The sequence below is a fragment of the Lagopus muta genome, chromosome 4 (assembly GCF_023343835.1).
Source record: "Lagopus muta isolate bLagMut1 chromosome 4, bLagMut1 primary, whole genome shotgun sequence".
Lineage (NCBI taxonomy): Eukaryota > Metazoa > Chordata > Aves > Galliformes > Phasianidae > Lagopus > Lagopus muta.
Window position 1 is genome coordinate 40,557,383 of NC_064436.1, and position 27,605 is coordinate 40,584,987.

General features: G+C 40.1%; 1 protein-coding gene across 1 annotated transcript; it reads right to left on the bottom strand.

Annotated features, from left to right (window-relative positions):
* Positions 1-249: 249 nt before the first annotated feature.
* DNAJB14 (DnaJ heat shock protein family (Hsp40) member B14) lies at positions 250-27,605 on the bottom strand. The gene is made up of 8 exons (XM_048941796.1): positions 27,253-27,605; positions 21,018-21,192; positions 11,872-12,017; positions 7,234-7,419; positions 6,761-6,855; positions 6,030-6,139; positions 4,680-4,852; positions 250-2,300 (listed from the first exon to the last, which is right to left on the bottom strand). Exons 1-8 carry the CDS (start codon positions 27,383-27,385, stop codon positions 2,176-2,178), a joined length of 1,143 nt encoding a protein of 380 aa, XP_048797753.1. The 5' UTR covers positions 27,386-27,605; the 3' UTR covers positions 250-2,175.

Consider the following 27,605-nt stretch of genomic DNA (forward strand, 5'->3'; position numbering starts at 1 on the left):
AGCTCAGCTGCCATGCACTTCCTTGCTGCAGGGCAGACATAACCCATCAGAATATTACAAGAAGTCCTGCGAGGAACATCTATCAACTCTGACTTACTTCACTGTTCAAACGCGCTATGCATCCCTTTTCCTTTGTGAACTAAAAGATCACCTGCGTGCTCAGACTTTTCTTAATCAGAAGGTCTAAGTAGTTACTAAAGTCTTTGCAACTATTTTCTGCTGTTAAGATGACACAGGAGTACCAGCGCGTACTTTGAAAGGGTTGGTTGTTTTTTCACTCGTACAATTATAATACATTCTGAGCAGTTGCACAATCAGGGAATTTGTTTTCTCCATACATTTTTATTGCAAACTTCAAAGATTCTGGTGTCCTTCTATTTCTTCTCCTTTTCACATCATCTCGGTAAGGACATCCAGTACAGCATTTATTTCTGCGTTGCACCTCCAGCTTTGATGCCTCCCCTGAATGATGGTTTAGCTGCTTAGTTACACGTCTGCAGCTCACATTCTGTCTGTTCCACCCAACTAATCCAACAGAATCCCAGTGGGACAGTTTAGAAAAGGTACACATGCAAACTGATTTTTGGATCACGAAGAGCGATGGCATGTAGTGAAGTTGAATACTGCTCTCAACTGACAAGCCTTGATATGAAGGAGTTCCAGTGTGGTCAGGCAAGTATTTCAGCTTTCAGTTCAGGAGCTGAATTTGGCTCCACATAAACCAAGTACATTGTTCAAAGATGGCAGTTTTCTTAAGCAAAAAATAATGCCCTTACAACGAGCCATCTCGCATTCTCAAACGCAGGAAAACATTCTCCTGCATAGCACTTTTAAGATGTAACACCAAAAACACACCAACATTTTCAACTCACTTTCAACAGGCTTTAAGTACACTGTACATAACTGCTTCAACAGACCTCTGTTTGCATTATGAGGTCTGGCTACATGTATCTTCCATGCAGCAGGCACTGAGTTACGTGATGCTGGATGTAGGAGCCAGACAGTATGTTTGCTCATTTCTAGGAAATCAATCCAGCCACATTCAGGTCCAAAGAAACGCATACCTACCTCCTCTACTTCCAGGTCTGAACAAGTGATATGGCTCTGACCACAGGAGCACACCGCAGGCCAGTAAGCATTTAAATGACTGGCCAAAGAGTTGAAAGACACAAAGCTTGTCCTTAGCAGTATTTCTCTGCTCCACTTGTGGTGCCCATTCACAAATCACTGTTAGGATCTAGCTTGAAATAAAAACATAGTAAGAAAATGGAAGTTTCCCAGGAAAAAAAAAAAAAGAAAGATTGCATTTTTTTTTTCTTCCTTCATGTTTTCTTCTGTCTTTCCAGTGAAAATTAAGGAAGCTATATGCATGTTAGCCATATGTATGGATTTACTAGTACTGGAATACCAAATGATGGAGCTGCTGTAAACTGCTGCAAGTGCTAAAAGCAATGCTTAATGGTCGGTACAGAATTTGCAAATTATAGAATATTTACTTGGAAAAGAGATTAGTGTAGTTCTTAGTTTTCTCAGCATTGCTTAGAAACACTAAAAAAACTACAACAACTGACTGCTACTCTACACCAGGTCAATGCACCCCAACAGATAATTAGGAATATATGCCATTATATTTAAAAATACCAAGTTCCTCTAAGCTGGCAGGCCCAGAAGATTTCACATAGAGTTAGAGATAAAATATTAAAAATTCTCGTTTCAACTCCACACACTTGACATCTGAATAGGAGTGATGTAATCATACTATTTATTCCATTAGGGAGACAAAATGTTGTATGGAACTAAATTTCTGAGATTTTAAATAGAAAGTCTTTTAACTCGTATATACACAAAATGTTCTTTCCACAGATATTTACATGGCAAATATGTTAGAGGAGAACCACTATGACTAAGTTTCTACAAGTATAGCATCCTTTCTAAGCTATTCTCTCTGCTGAAAGAATTCACAGAAGCTTCGAAGTAAAATCTAGACAATTAAAGTTACCTATATTTCACAGTAGGTAAAGAAGCCATTACATGATATTTCAGCTTAAGGTTTCTGGAAACAGCTACACAGTAGAGTTTTACATCCACCCCTCTTTTCCAGCATTCATGGTGAAACTAAATCTCTTCTTAATTTACAAGAGAGATAATGGCATACGAAAGATGTATAACTGTAGGTCATCCTCCTCGATAGAGGCTGGTCAAACGTTCTAGTTCTTTGCAGTTTTCCATGGACATGGAGTCTGCTTTCTTTCGGAGACGATCATCTCGATAAACTTTTGATGCATGAAGTAAGTCTGTTTCTTTATGAAAAAAAAAAAGAGAAAACATTTTTCAGGTTTAAAACTGAATGCTTTGCACGTGCTTTGCATTCCTTCTCAGAGAGTTCAGAACAACACAGGTTTAATCCTCACCCTTTTCTCTTTCTCTCTATTCTAACTACCCACAGAAACCATCTAAACAGCAGCGCTACAGGTTTCCCTTCACCGTGTCTTCACAAGCATTTCATCTTTCCTAGCAGTCACAGTAGTAACAACCTCATATTTCATACAGCAGTACCTGATTACAAAACAAAAAATGACCACCTGCATCATGTTGCATGTTACCGAAAGCTCTAGCATCTTGTCTGTGCCTCACAATTCATTCTGAACGCTAAGCCTATTACTTCAATAGATGCTGCTTCACATTGCCAGCATTCCTAGGTGTTGTTAAGAGCTCTCTGTATTATACTCATGTTCAACAGCTTGACACTGCAAGCATTTTAATTCACTCTGGAGCATCAGTCAACACTGGAAAGAAGATTATAACTGTCAAAAAAATTCAAAACACAGTAAGTATTTTAAATCTGTAAAAACATGTCAGTTGTTTCTACAAATAGAGAAAATCTATTGGGGTCACTTTCTTATACATCAGTTTGGGTAATTATCCCAGTCTGATAAATTGCAAATGGCAAACAATGTGACAGTCACCACTTTCAGGCAGTTGTTCTTTACAAAGAAGTCAGATGCTTCTCCAGTCATTAAGTCTCCCATTATGTATTTACATATGGAAAGGTAGGGTTCTTTGCATTGACAAGGACTTTACTCATACTCAAAGTAAGCAACTCGAGACCAAATGATGAAAAATGGGAAAGGTATTTTTCCCTCCTCAGTGGAAATGGCATATCAGCTAAACATTTACCTTTTCAAAGATATCTGGACAGAAAATATAGGAGACATAAGAGAGGAAACACGAATAACATATACCAGTAAAATCTCTGTATAATAACTGGGTCATTAAACGTAAACTTTCCTTCTTTGTCCACACTGTGCTGAAAAAAATACACAAAGAATATGTCCTCCTCTTTTTATCGTGCTGGTTTGTGTCTTGTGTTTCATTTTTTTTTGTTAGTAAACACCTCTCATTTTTGGAAAAGCCTTTCATTACACATGACTATCAATCATTCATTTAGCAACCACTTGTAGATGAAAAACGAGGCATTCATTTTTTGAAGAGTGAGAATATTCAAGCATTTCAAGATGATCAAAAGACGATCTAGTCGGAAATATGCATAAGCAGCATGTACTCATGAGTAAGAGCATAATGCCTGTGGGAAGCAGTGGGTCTGCTGTGCATGGGCAAAGTTCATATTTATATCTAGGCAGGTCAATTGTAATGAATGCATGCATCCCTGTCCAGGCATGTGACTAGCTCTAAGTGTCTGTCTTTCACAACTGGGAGAAGCTAAGGTGGTGCTGCCTGAGCTGACAGGCTTGGCATTTCTGGTTGCAAAAATTAAAGCTATGCAGCTTTAATTTCATATAAAGCCATACACACAATTTCACTCAGAGAATGAGTGAAATTTGCAGTCGGTCAGTGACCAGCAGTTCATGAATCATTTTTTTCCCAGTAAGGTAATACTGAAATAATACATAATAGTTCAGACCACTTGGTCACAGACGATAGAGTAACAGGTTAAAATTGCTGATAATTTGGAGATGGTGGATGCTATTCAGTATTCTTATGCTTTAATACCAAATTCCAGGCTGCCTCTCCTGCAAGAAAATAGCCACTCATATATCAAACTAGAATGGCACCACAGCTGATAAGCTAAAAGACTGTTTTCAAAGATGATACAGCTAAGGACCCATGCAGCACTGGCAAAAGATAAAGCACTGATTTTTAGGTTGCGATGTTTTACATATTGGGTGTCCTTGGTTGCTTGGAAAAATAACTGTTTATTTGTACTGCTGTCCAAGGCAGATTATCTTCTCCCTCTCTGGAAGTATCTATGTGAGCTTTCATTTTATTTATCTCAAAGCACCCAGGGATGTACACAATACTAAAGATACCAGCGTGATAAAATAATGTGAAAGAATTCTAAACTCTCATCCTTAACTTAAAGCAATTTATTTCTCATTATCATTTCACTGCAGTTGTTAGCTTTCTAAGAAACCATCACAGATAACAGGTTAAAATAGCTGATGACTTGCAGATGGTTGTTTGATCACTGAATAAATGACAGCAAAATTAGGTGACACTAGCTGGGACATCTCAAGAAGTGAGAAACAGTAGGGAACCTTCCCCTTGTTTTGTTGTCCAGATATATGAATAATACAAGTACTCCACTCTTGCCTGAGACAATCTTTTTGTTCTTTTTAAATATGTAATTATGCATTATTTCATGAAATTACCAGACTTACTTTGCTGCCTCTCCTTCCAGCAGTTATTACGAATGTTGGACACATAATCCTCTTCCACACTCTTTTCCACCTTCTGTAATGATGCTCCTTTATATTCATTTCGAAAGTCCTTGTTGACATAATAAACAACACCCAGATTTTCTGTCTGCATTTTAATAGTCTGCCTTGTACTTCTGCCAAGAAAGGAGGTAGGAAGAGACTAGATATATGATTTTTTATACCACAAATTCACTTCTAAAACATATTGCTATTACAGAAGAACACCAGCACATTGCTGAATTCGCCATTTCAAGATAAATACTGAAATGAATGGCTGTATAATCTTCCAGAGAAGAAAACTACTTCCCTTACTAGAACATTAAAATTTTGGTGCTTTCATCCTTGATCTTGAAAAAAACAATTTAGTAAGATTCTATACCCCTTTAGCCACATGTAAGCTTTGATAACAGGAATTTCATTCCAACTCAACAGAAAAAGAAGCCAACAAAAAACACGTGACAACCCAATATAGGTGTCTCCATTTCAATGTGTCTACTGCAATCCATGACAAATCCATTTTGCTGCTGGCATTCTGAGAATTAAAAATCAAGGACTGCCCATAAACATTTTGGCAGATAAGTGTTAATATGCATCATAATAGCTTAGATGCAGAAGAGAGAACATCATATTCTGGAAATAAAGAACTACGAAAAATAACAAAGGAGAAAAGCAGCCTTTTATTGTGGGGATGAGAACTCTAGAAGGAACTGAGAACCATTAAAACAGTTGTGTGTGGACTGAGTCTGCTAGCTAACTGTGTTCTTGTTATCTTCATAAGTTACTTTTTTTAAGATAAAAACACACATATCTTTCTGTACAAAAGAGTTAAATTTCAGTATCAGAATCCTTTGAGAGAAAACAGAGATGTACTATTTTATCATCATCTGGAACAGAGAGTTTCTCTAGCCCTTATCTAGTTCAAAACTTGAACAAGAATGGGAAAGTTTCCTTCAAGCACTTTGCTTGCTACAAGCCTAGATGACTCCTAAAAGAATAATGAGCCTTAGCAGTTTTTAGGATTTGATTAAGTACACAGGAAATGCAAACACCTTTGCCTCATACTAAAAGATGTGCTAAACTCAGGCACTGCTGACCTCTTTTCTCTGCTACATTTGCACAGCACGTTCTTACCACTAACCTCAAAAGTTTAGTTTTGCTTCAGTTCAGCTTCATCTACACTTTCTCTTTGTTCCCTCACTGTAGGAAACAGAGGACCAACTACTGGAAGACTCCCTAAAATGCTTCTAACTGGGAAAGCATGGTTACAATGTCCTTCCCTGTTTAAAATGAAGGTAATTGAACATTACTTACGATCTTGGGTATAAGGCATAAGGAGGGTTAGATACCATCAGCTGGCTCAACAAGGAGACAAGGATCAGCACTATAACAGGCATCAACTGAATGAACATAGAAAAACCTCCCTGAGGAAAAAAAACCAACAGATTCAGATATCTCATAAACCAGTATCAAGCAAACAGATACGTCTGATAAAAATTAATTCTAAGCATGACTTTCTGTTTTCAGTATCAAGGGCTGTTATAAGACATTAACTAAAAAGCTGCAAACAGTTAAGTGCTATCTTAATTTCCAGTGCATACAGAATATCCATAGGGTGTGATGCTGCCAGAATTCATTGATTAACATGTAGCCACAAGCAAGTACTAAATTAATATCTGAATTCAGTCACAAGTACTTGATGTTTTGGTCTCACTGATACAGTTCTATAATAACTATACAAGTCTCTATACAATTCATAAGCACCATTCTTACTTCAGCCCAAATCAACTTTTAAATGCAAGCAAAGATTACTGGCCGGTCTCTAGCCCAATAGTGGTACATGACAGATTTACAAAAATATGCTACTAGCTTCTCAAAGCTGTGTCTATTTACCACATCAGCTGACTGCCAACTTGCCAACACTTTCAAATATGTAACTGTAATTTTCCTCTATAGTACAGAGCTGCTACACAATCTCATTACTGAACGTGACTACAAGCAAATATCACAACACACAGTTTAGAGTCAATGGTGCTTAAACATACATCACCCCTCTCTTCCTCCCTCTCATGTCCACTCTGACGGTGCTGATTAGGATGACTGTAGCCAGCACGGCCATTGGAAAATGAGTGCACACTACCTATGGAAAGAAATATCCATATTTGAAATGTAAAAGAAACTATTTAAGAGGTCAGTATAGGAGCGACAACATAGTTTAATGTCACTGCGTGATGATACATAAAATAAACCAGCTTTAAGACATCTTATAATTCCAAAGTAGTTTAAGTATTTTAAGCTCTAAAATAAGTGAATTTACTATTTCACTACAGAAACTCTAAAGAACACAACTCACATTCTGGGAATTTATCAATACCTTGGGGAAAAACAAACTGATGCAGATAAGAGTTGGAGATGCAAGGGGGTGTGGAGTAATTGTACTGTTTTGGAATGTCTAAAACTCCAGTACCACTGAGCAATACCAGTATATCTCCATTATTATGCTGATGAACAGAAATACCTGTTGGAAATGCCCCTCCAAAAAACATGTTGAACAAATCTTCTGGAGTAATATCAGCCTCACAGCCTCTGTGAAAGTTGAATCTACCATTGCTAGGGTGACTGCACGTTTGCTCTTCATTGCCTGTAAGGTCGTACTGCTTTCGTTTTTCTGGATTACTCAGCACAGCATATGCATTTCCTATTTCTGAAGCAAAGAAGAAATACAGTTTCAAAGTCAAGAACAGGCGGAGCCTGATGTCCCTTACTGTATGTTACTAATCATCTATAATACAACAGCATTCAGAGACTTCTCTTGCTTTCTGTAGCATAGCTTCTACTGGGTTTCCCACCAACACTATTCAAAAGACCTTTTATGCTGCTGAACTAGGCAGAAGGTAGGGCAGTTTTGTTCCTTTTTCTAGAGGAATACCTACTTCTGCGGAAATTTTCTCTCTCACTGCAACTGAGAAAAAAAAAATCAAGCTTTATAAGGAAACTTCTGAAATCAGGTAACTGCAAAAGTTCCATTTCCTATAGCAACTTCAAAGCATCATAGACTCAACGGGTTTCTCTGGTTTCATTTGGTAAGTGGCAATTTCTTTGAATATGTCAGCCTTACATTCACACACTACTACAGATATTTTATGGAGTACATTAATAACAGTTTTGCATGATGGAACATGAAGAGGACAATATGAATGCATTACAAGAATCTGTACATTTCTGAGATTGTTGATACAGCCTTAATGGTTTGAGAGTCTGGCCAAAATGTTTGTCTCCAATCGTTCTACATTATCACAAACAACCAACCTCAATTTTGATAGCAGAAAGGGACAAACTCAGTCAGGTGGGTACAGGAAGAATCAGTGTGAAAAGACCACAAAGGTCTGTTGTCCTTCCAAGCTCTGACCCCAACTCCTGTCCGCAGGCATAAAGCTCTTGCAGATTTAAGGAAATCTTCTGTTGACACTCAATGAATAATCTTCAATTGGATGTGTGTTCACTAAGACCTTTCTGCTTTCCTCCAGATCTCTCCAAAAAAAGAGACTTTGCACCCCATCAACACAAGGCAGAGGGATAATGTTTTCTGCTTGAAAAGCCTTCAGTCATTAGAAGTCTGTTAAAGGTGCAGCATTATCACCTCAACACAGGCAAATAAAACTATGGCTTTGCATAATTAATGCTTTCAACATTATTCAATCTAAAAAAAATAATAATTAATGAGTCCTAGCCTTATGCCTTTTAAGATGCCCTTAGAAAGCGTCATTAATAATTTTGTAAAATGGAGAAGAAAACCCAAAGAAATGAAACCTGAGAGCACGTAAGATATACTAATAACACCAAGTATTGCTGCAAGGTTAATGTGCTAATGAGTAAAGGATACAATTGGCAATAAAAAACCAAGATTTTTTCAACAGTTAAAATTTTTTTAAATGTTTGTCGGGTGAGAAATAAAGTGAAGAGACCATACTGTCACAGTACAGTCAGCACACTTTTCTATTTGCTTTTGATTATTTGATGCTAACTCCAAACTTCCAAAATTCCAAGATTTGATTTAAATATAAAGGACTTAAAGACAACAGAGATTGAAAAAGATTAAAAGTGATTATTTCCACACAAACTTCTTAATCCAAAATAAGACCTCAAAGAAGATTCTGTAATACAACAGTAACTCTGGACAGCATCACAAAAAAAGTACTTACTTAGGCCTTAACACTAAACTCAATTCTATTTTCTAATGTGATCTTTCCTTAAAATAATAACATTTGAGGAAAAAACACGTTATGAAACCTCTTCTTAGGCTGGATGTTAGAAACTCATCTGGCACCTTTAAAGGCAAACTAAATGACACATTTATGCAGCCATACAATAAGATGACAGTAATACCAATGCAAGAGAAGTGCTAGCATCTCATCCAGTTAAGAACCAAAAAGTGAAACCAAGTCCAAGAAAACAAATGTGACCAAAGTACTGATGTTAAATAAAAGCTAAAACAGTAAGATACCAACTTCTAAGATTTCAATTATTTAAAATGATACTAATAAGTGAGAACTATTTAATTTCTAATGCTGGAGACAGTCTTGTAAGAATAACATATCACACACAGAATCACAGAATCACAGAATCACAGAATCACCCGGGTTGGAAGGGACCCCAAGGATCATGTAGTTCCAACCCCCTTGCCTAGCAGGGCCACCAAACATACACATTCAGATCAGGTTGCCCAGGACCCTATCCAACCTGGCCTTAAACACGTCCAAGGACGGGGCACCCACAACCTCCCTGGGCAGCCCGTTCCAGGGCCTAACCACTCTCCTAGTAAAGAACTTCCCCCTAACATCCAACCTAAATCTTCCCTCCTTCAACTTAAAACCATTTCCCCTAGTCCTGCTGTTGTCAGCCCTTTTGAAGAGTTTACTCCCCTCCTGGGTGTAGGTTCCCTTCAGGTATTGATAGGCTGCAATGAGGTCACCCCGCAGCCTTCTCTTCTCCAGGCTGAACAAGCCCAACTCCCTCAGCCTGTCCTCATAGGGGAGGTGCTCCAGCCCCCTGATCATCTTGGTCGCCCTCCTCTGGACCCTTTCCAAAATCTCAATGTCTTTCTTGTACTGAGGGCTCCACACCTGGACACAGTACTCCAGGTGGGGCCTCACAAGAGCCGAGTAGAGAGGGACAATCACCTCCCTGTCCCTGCTGGCCACCCCTCTCCTGATGGAGCCCAGGATCCCATTTGCCTTTCGAGCTGCCAGAGCGCACTGCTGGCTCATATTCAGTCTCTCGTCCATCAGGACCCCCAGGTCCTTCTCTGCCGAGCTGCTCTCAAGGACCACTCCTCCCAGCCTGTACAGGTGCCTGGGGTTCCTCTGGCCCAAATGCAAAACCCTACACTTTGCCGTGTTGAACCTCATCAGGTTCACCCGAGCCCAGCCCTCCAGCCTGTCGAGGTCCCTCTGAATGGCATCCCTTCCTTCCACCGTATCAACTGCACCACTCAGCTTGGTGTCGTCAGCAAACTTGCTGAGGGTGCACTCAATTCCCTCATCGATGTCATTAATAAAGATGTTAAAGAGCACCGGTCCCAAGACAGACCCTTGGGGGACACCACTTGTTACCGGCCTCCACCTGGACATAGAGCCATTGACCACCACCCTCTGTCTGCGGCCTTTCATCCAATTGCTTATCCATCGGGTCGTCCACCCATCAAATCCACTTCCCTCCAATTTGGAGATGAGGATGTGGTGGGGGACCATGTCAAAGGCCTTGCTCAGGTCCAGGTAGTAAACTAAAGTAATCACACAGCATATTAAAATCATCATTACTGAGAAACTTCCCTAATATAACATACCTGGAACTGTTAACATGCTACTATAGTAATTACCCCTTACGTCTGTATCAGAACTTTTGCTTGGGATTTTTCTTTTCCTTTTTTTTTCTTTTTTTTTACCCTCATACCCCTCCCCCCCAATGTAGGAGTTTTACTCCATTGAGTTTTTCAAATGTCTGTATATAGACTTCACAAAGGAAAAATATACAGAAGTACCACTGTCAGATTGTCTCTTTAGGCAAGACCTTTTCCCACAGATATTTTTCTTCACCTGTATCTGACTTGAAGCCTGTTTCCTTCAAAAGGCTTTTCTTGCACAATTCTCCTTGCACAGGGCAGAGCTTGGCAGCCTTATGGTCTGACTATCGGACTGTAAATCTCGACCAAAGAAACAGTTAAGGGGAGCTACTCATGGGCATGTCTGAATAAGTGTTTCTGTGTGGAAGATGAAAGAAAGCTACACACAAGGAATTCTACACAAAAGGAATTCTAAGGAAAAGAAGGTAACTTAGAATGGCACACGATTCAGTAAAAACTGCCTTTTGCAAGCGAACGTTACCTCGGTGTTTTCTTTGTGCTCAAATATCAATGTCATAGATTTAACTGTATACCCAGTAAAATTATGTTCATTTCAGCAATATTAAACTAAATATGTCCATTTTGTATATTCAGTCAGGATATTTTGACAGGCTATCATCAATGCTTACACTAGAAATCAGTTTCACAACACAAAATGATTCACTACAAGCTCCATATCCAGTTAAAGCAACACAGCAACCACTAAGTATCACTTGTCCTTTGAAGTGTACTACTATCTCTCTGAAAAATAACAACGCATTGTCAAGGTCTGACATTTACTCCACATAACTACTATTCTTCACCCAAACAGCCATTCCTGATGCAAGTACTGCAGAAGCCAAAGTAATGGCAAATGCTATAATCCCCCAAATCACCTCAATAAATATACCATATGTACTGATACTGAACCAACTTAAACTGACAGTAAAAATCAACTGACTACATTTAGTGCAAATGAATGACAGCAAAAAAACGCAACGGGGTTTCACCAATCAAGTTTTAGTATCCTTTCCTTGTGCCTGAAAATCACAGTCAATCCCCTGAAACCAAACTCAACTCCATTTCAAATCCTATGCGTGTGCTAAGATAATAGAGGTCAAACATTTCCTTGGATAAAACGTCTGTTTAATATTAGCTACAAAACACTACACGGGCAGTTTTATATAGAAGGACAATCTACCAGTGCAGATGAATTCCTTTTAAATTGACAGAGGTCAATCGTAAAACAAAGTTTAAGTAAACATGATATTTTACTTTTAAATGCCTCTGTAGCTCCAGGTGCATGGTTTTTGTCTGGGTGAAATTTCAAAGCAAGTTTGCGATAAGCTTTCTTCAGGTCTTCTTCACCTGCATCCTTTGATACCCCAAGGACTTCGTAATAATTTTTATACTTCTTCATACTGCAAAGGAAAATGAAATAAAAGAGGGTAACCAAAAAGATGCAAAAGGAGTATGTTAGAACACTCACAAATGAGGCAATACGTCGCACTGATGCAGTACAGTAAAATTCTCACTCACAATATAAAATACACAAAAAATTCCCCTAAGTAACAAAGATGAATGCCATTTTTCACAATAAGCTCAACCCTGAAGACAATTAAGTATTGTACTCAAAATTTCTTACTGCATACACTTAATTTATTGTACTGTGCAGCTACCAAAGTTGTAAGAAAAGGCTTCTGTCTGCAATTACTGTAGAAGTTCTTTATCTTCAATTACACGAATATTGCTGTTAATAACGCATAAAATGAAGATTCTAAGTTTATTTTGCAAAACTAGCAGATAGGAAGGCTGTTTTCAGTCTCAACAGTAAATGCATGATACAAATAGAACCAAACAACATCACCTCTTCTCCAAACAAATGTCAAGTGACAGCATCATTCAGTCGCTTTTGAGGGAAATAAGGCATGTGAGAACACCTAAGAAGGCACCTGAATCTTAGCAAGCTGCTTACAGATTAAAGCAACAAGAAAAAAGCAAGACCAGATCCTGTATTTAGGTATAATTCATCTTAAATATTCAACGCAGCACTTTTTTAAACTCTTAAAAACCTACCATTGATATGCTTTACAATACTCAGAAGAGAGCAACTGCAGCTACTGGGGAAGAGAGGGCATTAACAGTATGTAGGTAGGAAGAACTGACCAAAGAATAAATACATCTTAAAATCAACCTTGTTAAGTTTTGATTTAAAGAAAAAAAAAAAAAAAGATACAATCTGGGGAAATGTTCAGAAACTCAGGAAAAAAAGGCTGTAGCACAGTACTGCACTACAGAAATGAGGCACATGCTAACATTTGGCAAAGAACAAAAGAAAAGAGCTGGTCTGAGCAAGAAATTACTTTCAGAACTACTTAAAAAGCTGGCATGAGCCTCTTTACGTGGCTGTAAGTGTGTCCACATTCTTTTAAATGCATACATTTCTACATAAATATGAGTTTAGTGTTACAAAGACTATACACATAGAAGCCAAGTGGAAAAAAAGGGGGTAAGCAAGCATTTGGCAGCTTCATGAAAGAATGAAGACTCTGTAATTAAGGGAATGCATCAGAAGTACAACCACACCATCGTGTGTGGTCCTTTAAAGTTCATGGACTGAGCACATCAAGCTTCATTTGAGGGATACCTTCTTCAAGCGAACAACATGACCTTTTACAGCCATCTCCATGTAATGCTCACAAGAGCTCTGAAGAAAACATAGGCAGGCAGCTGCCAACATGAACATCCTGTGAAATAAATACAGCTCATTATCTTCAAGTAACATTTAATGAGCTCCTGTTAGGATGCTGATAATGCTAATTAAAAATAACACAGCAAATCCATCATCAAGAAGGAGTGGAAAGGAAAGCAAATATATTAAATTACACTCTGAGTACTGGAAACCTTTGTTTATTAATTTGTACAGTAAGCAAAAACTTTGGTACTATCCACAAATCCATTCATCTTTAGCTTCAAGAGCTGGGTTACTTACGAAACTTACCAAGAACAAAGAACTTTATTTAGAAGTCAAATCAAGCTTTTATTTCATGAAATTGCTGCATCAGCATCTGATCTAAATTCTTCTCTTCAGTAATTCAGAATCTGAACTATCAACAGCTCCTTTCCCCCAAAGCATGTGGTCATTTCACATGGAAGCAACTAACATGGAAAAAATAATACCATGAAAGTTTACTTCTGAACAGACTTGGTATTCACTTCTTTTACAGCTGTCTGAGAAGCAGCCAGCAGAAAAAACAGGAGGGGAAAAAAACTTGAACAACCCAAGAAATGTCAACCAGTTCTTCTAATCCTCAGAAACTTCCCCCATTCACGGTCAGTGGAAGTCCCACGGTGAACAATCGTCATGAGGAAAGCTGGAACAGTTACTATTGATCAGAAGATGTACAGGTCAGGATCTGCCCGTGTTCTTCTTAGAGCCAGTGTGTCAAACCAGAGCTATGGCTTCAGGAGAAAGTGCAGGCACGAAACTGCTTTGGGGTCACACAGCACTTGCCCTCAGAAGAGAATATAACCTCAGTCCATGCAACAGCTAGCCTGGCCCATAAACGAGCTGTTATTTAACAATAAACAAACGTTTGTCAAGCAAAAAAACATCTGCACGTACACAAACATCTCCATTCCAACATTCCCAATTCTGTATGAAGCTAGGATTTAATATTTCAAGCACATCTTCTACCTGCTCGCCCTCCTAACTTAAACAACCAGACTAACCTAACCTAAACAACCAGACGCCTTGGTGAATTTGTGCTGAATTCTGACTTTTACTGTCCCTTGCATGTTCCCCTCAGGACAGTCATGTTTACAGCAACAGTGCCTCCAGCACCACCCTCCTTTTTATTGCAAAGGAGAGTTCTGTATGGTACCTTTGACACTACAACGAAAAACACCTGGACCCCAAGTAGCTGGTACCTAGTCATTGCCTAGTCTTATCAACACAGTTTCCTACAGGGAGAGAGTTAGCAACAGCCGCCAGCACTTCTCTTGCTGAGCAGAACTCAGGGCAATCATTACATGCTAATGGCTCGGTTCTTACCCAGGCTTACTCCAGCCACTGAGGCCTGGCTTCATCTCCTTTCATTTTAAAGAGATGGAGACCATGGATGTGGCAAAGACTCTCCAAGGCTTCAGTCCTCTTCCCACACACTGCCACCATCCTCATGAAAAATTTCTCTCCAGCTGCTTGGAGCTGGTGGAAAACCATGCCCAATTTCTGAGCCTTGATCTTTACTGGACACATCCCTCACCACTATCTCTAAGCTAACTGATGCTATAGACTGAAGTATGATTCTCCATTGTGCCAGAATCCCCCTGCAATTCTTCCCCCTCCCACTTGTATCCTACTCCCAGCCACACATCATAGGCCAGCAGAGGCTGGGAGAACTTAAAGGAAAATCAGTAAATGTTTCGGAAAAGGCTGATAACTGATGTCACTTGTGTTTTTTATCTGCATCTAAAACCTCTCTCCTGCAGCACGAACGACTTGCTTTCCAAAGGTACATTTCAAACTACTGTTTCTATTTGGTCTCACTATTCTTAAGGCATTGTTATCCTCAGTGCTTATTTTCCTGCATATGTAAACCCCACACAGATGTTTCATTTTAAAACTGCAATTTACACATCACTTGATAGGAACCGCCGCCCCCTTTTGTATTGAACTGTTGTTGTTGTTGTTTATTTCTGGACTATTTCGAGGTTGCTGCTTTGTGTTAATTTGTTTTATTTTGGGGAATTGTGTTTCTTCTGATTTTGATTTCTGGTTGGATTACTTCTGTTCCAAATCACTCTCAGATTACTTACGTTGTTTAGCTGATTTCCATCCTTGCTGAATTGCTACCCCCCCTGGTAACGTTCTCCTGATTAATGGATTTTCTGGCTGTTTTAGGAGAGCACAGTGCTTGATGTTCCTGAAAAACGACCTGACTTTTTCGAAGTGGACTTCTCAGAACACAGCACAAGTGATGGCCTACTTTCATCCACAGCCTGTTGACAGAGATGTCTCAGCACAACTGGTAAACCTCCATCATTCCATTTTGCAGTTGACAAGCCACCTGTGGCCAGCCCACTCCCAAGTGTTGGAACAGCCATCTCTGTCTGCACCTGCACTCCTCTCCAAGCTCTGAACGCAGAGAAAATCCCGAAATGTTTGTTTTCACCTACAGAAATTCCGGGTCTACCAGCACCAGTTCTCCTGTGCCTACAAAATGATGTGATCCAATTGCTCTGCTTCTTGTTTTGCTTTTCAAATCTACAATTCAGATTAGGTCAGAATCAGCAGCTTTTATCAGGTTAACCAAACCTGCTTACATTTCCATATCAAATAGCCGCAACGATCAGGAATTACAGAATTTTGTCTACCAGAATTACTATGTATTTCAAAGGGCCTTTTGAAACCTCTGTGCACATGCATAAGGATAGCTCAAATGACAAATATTTTTACTACAATCTCCAAAAACTCCTGATTGGAGTCAGTTATTTATCCTAATAATCCTCATCTAAACTGAGCAGCAGTGAGCAGCAGTGTGAATACTAGCAATCCTCATTGCTAAAGGTGCAAAAGGAAACTACACCGACTGACTTCTGATCCCACCAGTAAGCAGAAAAAGACAGTAAAACACAAAACAATTTCTGCATAGGCTCAAGTTTCCAGCAAGCCTGATGCAAATAGCATCCTGCAGCTGAACTGGAAATGTGTCAATCATAGTTTGGATGGCAGAAATGTAGTCTGAAAATGATGCTTCTAAACTGCAAAGAGAAGGGTCATCACAGTGTTGATGAGGAACTCAAGCTGGTACCAACATACCCCTAACTATGCCCCAGCAGTTTAAGATCTCTATTTTACACACAGATTCAACAATACATGAAGGTAATAGTCTTGGCACTTTCTTCTTGAGATACCCAACCACACTGTTTCTCCTGTGTTGATTACATGAAATATCCAGGTCTGTGTTTACATCAGCATACTTTTCACTACATTTAAAATTCTTAGCTGTAAAAGGTGCAGCTTAACTATTAAAAGTGCAAATTGAGGCATTCTGTATCTTCTGTGCATTCCATGACAGACCTTGTGACAGTGATTTATATCATGACTTTCTTAACCATTCAGCTGGATACATCATTAATTCCAAGTAGTTCTAGCAGCCCAACTAAAGGTGTGTCCTGATTCCTCTGCTTTGTGTTTTTTGATGTTGCTTTCATTTCAAGAACAGCTGATTGAACCTATTATTTCATTTTAATTACCTTCTTGACTTCATGTTAAAAAGGTAACAATGTATTTATTTGTGATGAACTTGCAGAAGTCTGCAGAAGGTCTGCATTTTTTTCTTGTCAGTCACACAGCCTGCATTCCTTACAGTTTGATCCATGAAACGTGTGGAGGGATGTTTTTGTTTTGTTTACGCAAGGAATTCCTATCAAGTTGCTCATTATTCTTGACCATTACAGGATGACATTTAACCCTGCCTTGCAAGGTTCCTACAGAACCTATTCCTATATTAGTTTGTTTTCATTCTAGCTCAAAGATCCAAATACAAGCGTCTCATTCCTGCGCTCTTCCAAGGGGCAGGCATCAGCAATGCAGGAAAAGCAATATTCCAGCTTTCACAAGATAACAGTTCAACTATAACATATTACTAGTAATGGCAGTTATTTTACATCCATCAAAAAATAATATGGAAGTATGTGCTATAGTTCATTTTCTAAAAAGCAGCACTGGACATGGGGGGTTGGACTCGATGATCTCTGGAGGTCCCTTCCAACCCCTACAATTCTGTGATTGTGTGACATCACATGATCTTTCAGATCATTTAAAGGGACGTGTATGAAGCACACAACCTATCTACAGCTCCAAAACTTTTTTTTCCCCCTCTCAAACCATGCAGATAACAGATAACACAAATTTGAAAGCATAAAAATACATGGTAAAGATTAAAAAAAAAAAAAAAAATCAATTGCCTGCTATTTATTATTTTTTACTTTTAATTTCATGCTAGTCCACAAAGCCTTTCCAAAGTCTCTGCATGGTTGGTATGAGAAGGCAGATACTATAAATAAGAACTCCTTGACAACTGTAATCCTAATCAGCACTTCCGCAGTTAACCAGAAGAAAAAAGTTTACATTTTCTTTCTTACACAGAGGTTTCATTTCTTTATCTCAGCAAAAAATGCCATCAACCCATATTGAATATTTAAGGAAGTACTTTAAGTAATAGACTACAGAAGCCAAAAGCAAGTTTTCTGGTTTTTGTCATGCCTGTGATTCTCATGCACTTAAGCCAACATTGCTCAGACAGGATTTGTTTAGAGACTAGAGCGCTTGCTCTAAAAAGACATTAAGTCTACTGCTGCTCCTAACATATTTCTGCATATCTCTGATCTGTAGCTCACCTAAAGTGTTTAGGCTACTTGATCCAGCTTTTGGAGAAAAAATGCATTTAACAAAAAGATACATACATGTAGATGGTATTTTCAAAGCATTTCATTAAGAGACGAAAAAAAAGTGCTTTTGAATAACTCAACCTTTAAACTGTCAGACTGAAATAGTGAGCTCATTTCCTACAAGGCCCTTATGCAACCAGTAGAAAGGTATTGCATCTCACACTTCTCCCTGCCGAGTAACTTGTTTGCAAGCTCATGCAATGCCCAATGTGTTGCAGCAGCTTGCTAGTGATCAGTGTCCCCTGTGTATGTGGAAAAGAAGTAAGAACAGCACTCGGGTGCTTGTTTGTACTCATACTTATCTGCATTACTAGAGTAACCCTGAAAAGTAAGGCAGATTAATTAGTTACATCACTCCAAGCATGTCTTCACTACACTTCTTAAATCTCCTTTGACAAGCAAACATAAGATTGCTGGCCAACTCCAGGTAACCAAACCAAGCCAGAGAGCTCCCAGGCTGTTTCGCTGTCCTAGAGCTCACAAGTGTTTGTAAAAAAGGGTCGTATATAACGTGTAGTTACATCTCCAGTGCTTTCTCTCAGTCTATACTCAATTACTAATGAAACAAAAAATTTCTAGAGAGACATCTGAGGTTAATGACCGTCTTTCAAATCCTAAGCATACAAAACAACAGTTTAACAGGGTCACATTAATGACTTTCGACTAAGAACTAATAAACAATTTAAGACTTCTTAACTTGCTAACAGGCACAAAACCCAATTTAAATCTACCTTTCTCACACTGCAGTTCTGTAACCAATTCAAAAGTCTGAAAATTTTTCATCTATGGTACAGCAGAAGCAAACAGTGGTGACAAGCTTGGCACTGAAGAATATCCTCCCCAAAGGGACATGTTTCATTTAATTGGAAAAGCCTGGGGTCTGATGAAGCAAAAACATATGCAGACTGTCATGTTTCCAACTAAAAAGCCCATTCTCACTGCAGTTTAAATATGAGCTTCCCTTAGCCATCATTACTGAACGCGTTACATTTCTCTATGGAGATTTAGCCCACTGGTTGTGCTTAATCCTGTTCTCCTTGGCAAGGAACACACATTCTTTATCTTCTTCAGCACCAATTCATTAAGTGGCATGTTGATGTCGCTGACAGAAATCATGACAAACTCTTCAAGACTTCCAACAAGACTAGCGACTTTCTCTGCTCATTACTGCACATCTGCACCGCAAGTCTGCCTCACTCCAAACATTCATGAACTGCTATGCTACAGAACAGCTAGTATCTGGCTAAGGTCAAGACAGTGTTTTAATAACTGATTTCATAAGTTGTATATAAAATACAATCATGGGTTGCTCTGCAAATATTGCAATTACTTCTTCGCAAAAATCTGCATAGATTTTAAAAGCACAGATTTTATATTCACAAAATATATTGTTGCAATAACCACTAAGAACCAACACTGCATGAACATTACCCTCAATATATAACTTCCAAGAATATCTCTGGTTTTGATCTCCTTAAGGTAGGTTGATTTTATCTGGTATTTTGTAAGCCCCTTACAGGAACCAATACCATGGAAGGAAATAGCGTGGAGGAAAGCTGGCTCTGTAGCATTGTTTTAGACAAGGCATAATGGGGAACATTTCTGGTTTCTGGTAAAATAAACAAACAAGCAAACAAAATCCAGAACTTGCAGGGAGCCTGATGTCAAAGCAGACTGTAGCTCAGAATGGCATGTCATGGGTGAATGAATACTGGCAGTAATACAGCAGCCATAATTGTAGCAGCTTTCTGAAAACGTGCCTACATGTCTTAGTTTACACAAAGCCTCATTTTACAGAAGGACTTCTTGCTGGATATTCCACCCCACATGTCCACATGCACATCTGCATGCACACAGATTGCAGCCAATATTTCAGCGGTCAAAAATTAACACTCTTACTCAGGTTTTACTTAAATATGCCAAGAAGGTCAACAATATCAACAAAGTAAAGATAAGACAGTAAATGAAAAGTTTTACAAAATAGCCACACAAACAACTGTAATCATTCCAGATACTGTTCTCTTTCTGACCGAATGCACTGCTGCTTTGTCAACAAAGAAAGGCAACTTTTTCCTTACTCACTGAACATCAGGAAAAGATCCCAAGATGGTAACAACAGCAACATACATGTCACTTCAAAAAATTACCACACAAATGTCCGTTCTGCACAATAGGTCATCCAATCTGCACATACTAGGAAACAGCAACCTTTGGATTTCTCTCCTTTGAACTCTTTTGAAAATATTTAGGCTGTGTTCATCTGAAAGTAGAGGTAAGTTTTGAGGTGTGCAGTTTGAAAGTGGCTAGATCAATATTTCATTAGCAAAAACCAAAGCACACCCCAAAACAATGTTTTTCTCACTCCTATGGGGAAGTGTGGAATTTTAATACGACTTAAGAGATATTTGCCTCAAAAGGACATTTCTACTGACCTTTATTTCTTTTACTGCATCCTTCTTTTCTGCTGCTGTCCCTTCTTAATACCGTAATGCTGCATGAAGTCCACACAGTTTATAAATGCATCTCAGACTATGTGCTTCAGTGCTTCACAGAAGAAGCACTGTACTACCAGAACAAAACAGTTTTAACACTGGTCTAAGATCAGCCTGAACAGCAAGATTAGCTTTGCAAGTGAGCACACCGTGCAAAATTAAATAGCTGAGTATAAAAATAATTAATTGTAACACTGTTCCACAAGTTTTACTATAGACTTTTCATCACAACGTCTATTTACCATGAAATCTACTTAATTATTTTGAGTACGTTTTATAAATCATCCACATTACTTCACATAGCTACGTATCATCTTGTTTTTATTGTGTCTGAACACAGTAACACTTTCTTGTAACTACAGTTCCAAACAAGTAACCGCTCCCAGCTAAGCTTCTATCTTCTGCTGCTTCTGCAGATGCACAGGTACATAACACACAGAATGAAAAGTAGTGATGTATTAAGTGAGGCCATACCTGAATACTCCTTCCATTTGGTCTTTGGTGTAGCCTTTTCCATTTTCACCTGCAGCAGATGCACTGCCCTCCTTCGTGCCACTGGGCTTACTTTGATCATTGCTACTGGCTGGTTTTCGGCAGTAAGCGCCTCCCCCAGCAGTACTTCCATTCTTCGTAATAGCTTCCAACAAAACTATAAAACAACAGTATATCATAGCATCATTACAGGCATTAGTGATTAAGTCAGGGCTCTCACATATCTTAAATGTAAGCACCTAATTGTAAGACACTAGCTGCTGCATTCTCCATTCTTGTTGACCATCACTTTGTATCACATACACCAGTCTGCAGTCTGCCAGTTGGCATCCTTTGCAAAACTATGGAAAAAGTTTCAAAATTCATGACTGGACTTCTCTCCACCTCTGACAAGGTAACACTGGAGAGATCATGTCCAGGTTCTTCAGCTCCACATGCTTTTAAAAGGGATACCAAACCCATTATTTGCAGCGAAAACATCTAAGTATCTGAGTAAACAGTTGCAAGCTGAACCTGAGAGATGCTTCACACTGAGACCTAAACACTACAGAATCTGAGAATTACTGCACACAGAGACCAGTGTGTCCCCTGGTACATAGGCAAACACATCCTTGCAATAAATTTACTGATATTTATGACACAGTAAGATTTAGTGAGATTTGTCTGGTTAACAGATCAGGAAAACAAGAGTTACGAACTTCCCAACAGAACTGATAATCTATTCTCAGTGTTTCTTTAAAAAAAAAAAAGAAAAAAGATCTGGAGCATTTCACCAATGGGTTTCTATGCCTTGCTAATACCAAATAAGAAGATGACACTAGAGAAATGTTTCTCCAATAGCAGACTAGAACTCAGTGTTGTATCTCAGTGTTGTAACAAACACTCTTTGGCCCATAACTTACTCTGGTAACCTTAAAAAGGGTGACAGAGGAAAACAGCATGCTCTTTTGCAGCTCATCACCCTCCCAAGCCTTCGTAATGAATAGACAAGCAACATATGCTGTTCCAGGAAAAAGGCTGCAGCATCTAATCAAAACTCAGGGAATCATTTGCATGAGTTATATGCTTCCATAGGCAGCTGCTAAGAACAGGAGTATTCAACTCCTTATCTTTCCCAACAAGCAGCCTTGGGGTTGCCTCAGTATCCATAGCTAAGGTAATAAACAAAAGATGTCTTGATTAAATTCAAACATGACAAAACATGTATATGCTTATAGGAAATGGAACACAGATAACAAGACTGCGGCATCACCCTGCCTGTGGAACAACAGTAGACATTATGGGAACAGCAGTGATCCTGGATTAAAAAAAAAAAACGACAACCTGCTTTTTTATATTACTGTTAAAGCTTTCAAACAGTGCAAAGACAGCATCCTATTTTCCAACCCATGAAGAACAGCCTAGATCATGGGCTCGGTCCCTGAGCTGCAGAATGAACCACTTGACTCATGTCACAACCTATCCCATGCTTATCTGGGAAACAGAATGAGTACCACTATGTCTCAGAAAAGCATTGATAATGTAGTCACGATTGGAATGATAAGAATCAGAAAGATGAAGACACACATTTGTCAGACTGGAAAATTGCAATGCACCCTACCAGAGGTTTCTTTGAAGCAGCACGTCAGTTGCTACATTATACAGATATTTGCAACTTGAGCTATTGGTGGCCATGAACTGATGCTCTATATCCTTTTCAGGCAGCACTAAGCTGAAATTCAAGCTATTGTTTGCCCCAGGAAATCCAGATGAGACAACTATACCCAGTTTTTGACTCCCGAATTTTTAAAGTCAGCGTGCTTTGCTAGATCTTTAAATCTTCTTCCCTTCTGTGATGCAAGAGATCTCAGACAGAGCATCTTTAATAAACCATCAGACAGGAGCTGTCTTTTTATTTATGTTACGTGGATATAAACCTGCGTTCTGGAGGCATCCACCTCATCAATACATTTCAACCTACACCATTCTAACCTAACGGACTGCACAAGAAACATAATATAGGATAAAAGATTAATAAATATAGAAGAGAGAGCCATTTGGAACAAGATGGCAAACAACAGCAAACTAGGCTGTACTTCGTAACCAACTAAGAGTTAGTCCTTAAAACCCTCACTGTTTGCTTCTATTTAATACCTTCCTTACTACTCACTGGCCACAGCAGCCTGAAGACAAACAAATAGCTACACATGGCCTGAACAGGGAAGTTGGCTGACTTCAATGTTGTTCTTGAGTTCGTGCCTGCCTCAGCAAGATGCATCCATTGATCAGATCAGACTTTTTACTGCCAAAATAGAGAACAGGTGGGCATTTAGATGCTGGATTGTACACTGAGAGGAAGTCTGCATTACAAAGAAAAGATGCTTCTTGAAAACAGGAAAGCCGTAATTACCTTACTTCAGTTTAAACTGAAGCACAGAGCAAAATATTTGCAAGTTCCTTCTGCTACCACCTGAGGTCAATACAGTAATAACAAATCAAGACCAAAGATATGGACAGCGCCCTCAAAGTGAAGCATTTTCAGTCCAGATTTGCTCCAGATAAGTGATAATTGAAAACACTCAGCCTACACCACACTTTCAACACCACTACTACCCTGTAAACTTCTCAGACCTCCCACCCCCATAATGGAGCCACACTGCTTAGATGACAATTTAGGACACTCACAGAAAGTATGAGATCTCTAGGAGTTCACTTCCTAAGATAGCCAGATACAGCACATACGAACACGTTACTGCTCTGTGTTTGAAAAGAAAATCCCATAAAGGGTCTACGTATGTTGTTTTCAAGATTCACTTCGTATACACAGAAACAGTTCTGCCTCTTCCATAGACTGCTGGTGGTAAAATCAGTCGTTAGAACGGCAGTATTAGCACTCTTGGAGAAAACATTCAGTGTGCAAATAAGTATTTTAGAACAGGATATACAAGGAATCAGTGATTTATTTTTTAGCAAGTAAGACGATGAATCTCACATCCCAGTGTACAAAGGCTCTCTCATGTGTTCTGTTACTCATTTCTGAATGAAAAGTGCTTGAATCATCTGATTCCACGACTCCTTCTGTCACTAACAAAAAGAATTCTACTGAATTCTGAACTCATACTAATGCAACACCCTAAAAAATGAAGCCTGCATACTCATGAAAACAAAAGTTTGCACCTAAAGGCATCATCAGAAGTGGTGCAAGCAATCCTGAGAAGTGCTGAAAAAATCAAACTGTCCTTAATGTCACCTGCTGCCTGCAGCTCCAAGCAGAACAGAGCATATCTCTGAAAAGGAGAACATCTTTGTTATATTTAAATCCACTCTCAAAACTTTTCCAGACAAGTAATTAGTTTCCATGCAGTTGCAGGATGAATCGCTAACAGAAATCATAATTAAACTTCGTATTTTGACTGTACATCTGAATTTCAAATCCATTTTCTACCAAAGAGTGACATCACCATGACCACTGCTCCTGTGAAGTCATTAGCTAAGTATTACTGAACAAGCACTGACCTTACATTTCACACTAGTAAAGCCTTAAAATAGCATTGCTGCAGTCAGTGGATTTCAGGCTTTGTTTAGCAAAACTGAACTTCATTGATGCCCAAACCATAGTGCTGAATGCACTTTAAATGCAGATGTTGCCAAAACCAAACTGCGTGTAGTGTCAGTTTAGAGACAGTGGTTAAAGCCGCCCTTCTGTAATCAACTCTAGTGTGTGAAGAAGAAAGCTCCCATCAGTAAAAAACCTCAGCACTACTATTCTAATTGCTTTTTATCGTGGACAGAACATCATTTGTGAAAAGGTGGGCAACTGTTCCCAAAATTATAAGAAAAGTAACCCTGTAGTGAACTTGTGACTTGAGTGAGAAACTGGAAAAGAGTCCTTTCTAATACATGGGAGTGCACAATGACAACTGGAGCTGCTCCATATTGTCCTCTCCCCATTAAAATCAACCTATTATGACAGCAAAGTAAGAAATCGTGCTAGAATTAAGACTGCTCACAAAGTCTTCACTGTTTGTTTCTTCTGGGTATGCTCTCTGACAATTTTTAGTTATCTAATGAAGCAATGTGTTGTGTTCTTTTTTCCAAGTGGACCCCTGACTTCAATTTGAAAAATGACAATAAGATAATGAAGTGGTCATTTCATTTATTCTTTGTCACCATAAAATTCCCATTTGAATTTAATGCACAACTTCATGTCCAGATAACACAATACTCTGTATACTTGCAGCTTACTGCACTCATAACAGGTCTGTTTAAGGGCTTCACAAACTTAACTAAATTAAATGAGTTGGTGTTATTTTGGAAGAAAATGTAATAAACCTAAAAGAATTACCAATCTCCACAGCTAGAAAGCTGAAGCACAGTGACACTGCACGTTTACAGAGTCCCCTAACTCCCAAGCACCTAGATCAAATGAGGCCTGGGGCCTGATTCCTGCAGGGGTACTAGGGCAGCTGCAACTCCCAGTAGCTTCAGACAGAGTTTGAAGTGCCACTAGTTCCACAAGCCAGGCCCTTGTTTCAAGCAGAATACTTGAAAAACGAAGCACAATTAGCCATCACTGATGGAAACTGAGTGAAGCGACTTATCTAAGATCACAGAAAAATCCAGTGAAGAATTTTGCATCAGTGCACAACTCCCCAGGTTACAGTCTGCTACCGTAACCACAAGGCCATCTTTTTTTCACCAGATGCGTACCTTATTTGTGACATACTTTGCTCATTTCCACAGTGAATAAAGCAAGTGTCCTACAGACAATAGCCTAATTAGCCATCTATTTCCTGCACTGCATACTTTACAATGATGGTTACATAGTAGGAGCCCTGCTTTAAATAAAATTAAAAAAAAAAATGAACAAACACAAACATTGACAACAAACAACAAGAACTCAAAATTAATCACTTGGAGACACTTTATTTTACTTTCCCAAGAATAACTGTAATTCTCACTTTGGAGGAGAAAAATGGCAAATAAAATGTGTGAAGCAGATAAATTAGTTACCCTCTTAACTGAAAGAAGCAGAATTTAAATCTTCAGCCTTTCAGCCTCCTGACCAGCACAGCTTCCAAAAAACTAAATGTGTTTTCATGTGTCATATTCTAAAACTATAGAAATTGAAGGGATACAATAAGTTCCTGCTAGCTTCTTTTTTCAGCAAAGCATGATGCCACGTGACTAGAAAAATAAATGTGCCACACGCTGGATATAAGCAAAGTAGCAGTTTCTTTCAAGAGATGTACCAGCAACATCCATCCTGTCTTTCAGGGAAAACAAAATAACCCTCTATGTTACTTAGCTTATTGCCTGTATTTGAAAAGGAGTTGGAAGACAAGAGAGGATGGAAAACATTCAGCGAATCTCTTCATCTGACATCAAATGAAGAAACAGGCCTCACAGTTCTGGAACGCTGCTTCACTGGAAATTGCAACTGGAAGTTTTCGAAGCTGTATGTTATCCTGCAGGAAAGCCCTCAGGTCAGTACAGAGCACCAAAGTGTTCCCTGTTCCTTTGGTGGCACAGACAACCACAGAGGGAATGAAAGGAAGGCAACAAGTCACCGTGCCCAGAGGTTCTGACAACACAGAGACACCAGGACAGGGGAGCACTCTGCATGGTGTGCACCGAAACCTCAGCACTGCTCCTTCTAAGAACCGTTTCTCATCTAGAAATAGCCAGAAAGATGGTAACTTTTTGGAATAGTGGCAAAGAAGCATCTGAAAGGCCCGTTATATTGTAAAGGAACAAGGTATCCCGTTTTCCCGAGAAAGGCTGAACGTGTGCCTACCTCCTACTTAGCTAGAGCACAGCCAAACGGGAAACGCCAAGAAAACCCCAAGCAACGTATGGAAGGGAAGCGCCGCCTGCCTGGAGCAGCAGCTCTCACCGCAAGCCGTTAGTGCAGGGCTCGCTGGCGGCGGCAGCACTCAGCCCGGCCCAGAGCCGAGGCGCGCCGCCGCTAACCGGGGCCGCGCAGATTCGAGCTCCGCTATAACGGCTATAACGGCGGCACGGGCTCAGACCGACCCGGAACGCACGCCCACCCTGCTCCTCCCGCCTGCCGGGCGCCAGCCCCCAACGGGCCGAGCGCACGCGGCAGGCATCGGGCCGAGCAGGCCGCGCCGGGGCCCCCCTCGCATCGGCACCGCCGCGCGCCGCCCGACGGCCGGCCCCCGACGTGGCCCCGCGACCCCCCGGGACAGCCCCCGCCCCCCACGGGGAGCTTCACCTCGGGCTGTCTCGGTGGGATAGAGCTTCTGGGCCTTGCCGAGGAAGCGGAGGGCGCGGTCGCGATTGCCGGCCTCCAGCGCCTCGCGCGCGATGCCGATGCACTTCTCCGCCTCGTCCCGGTTCCCCTCCATCAGCTTCTCCTTCCGCCGCCTCCGCCCGCCGCAGCGCAGAGAGAAGGGACCCGAAGCCAGAGCGGAGCCGGGCGGGGCGGAGCGAGGAGCGGAGCGGGCGGGAGGGCGGCCCGGGGCTCCCGTCACTCCGCCAGGCTCATCCCGCCGCCTCGCCCCGCGCCGCCGGTCCCGCAGCCCCAACGCGGCTCGGCCCAGCAGCCGGCCCGGCCCACTGCCTCCT

Bases quoted from the DNA above. Each gene is read 5' to 3' on its own strand.
- DNAJB14 (XM_048941796.1), bottom strand. From the start codon at position 27,385: ATGGAGGGGAACCGGGACGAGGCGGAGAAGTGCATCGGCATCGCGCGC. The intron at 12,018-21,017 runs GTATGGCCTCAC...TTTCCTTTGCAG, and splicing joins CAAATGGAAGGAGTATTCAG to TATGAAGAAGTATAAAAATT. The intron at 4,853-6,029 runs GTAAGTAATGTT...CTTTCTTGGCAG, and splicing joins TATGCCTTATACCCAAGATC to AAGTACAAGGCAGACTATTA.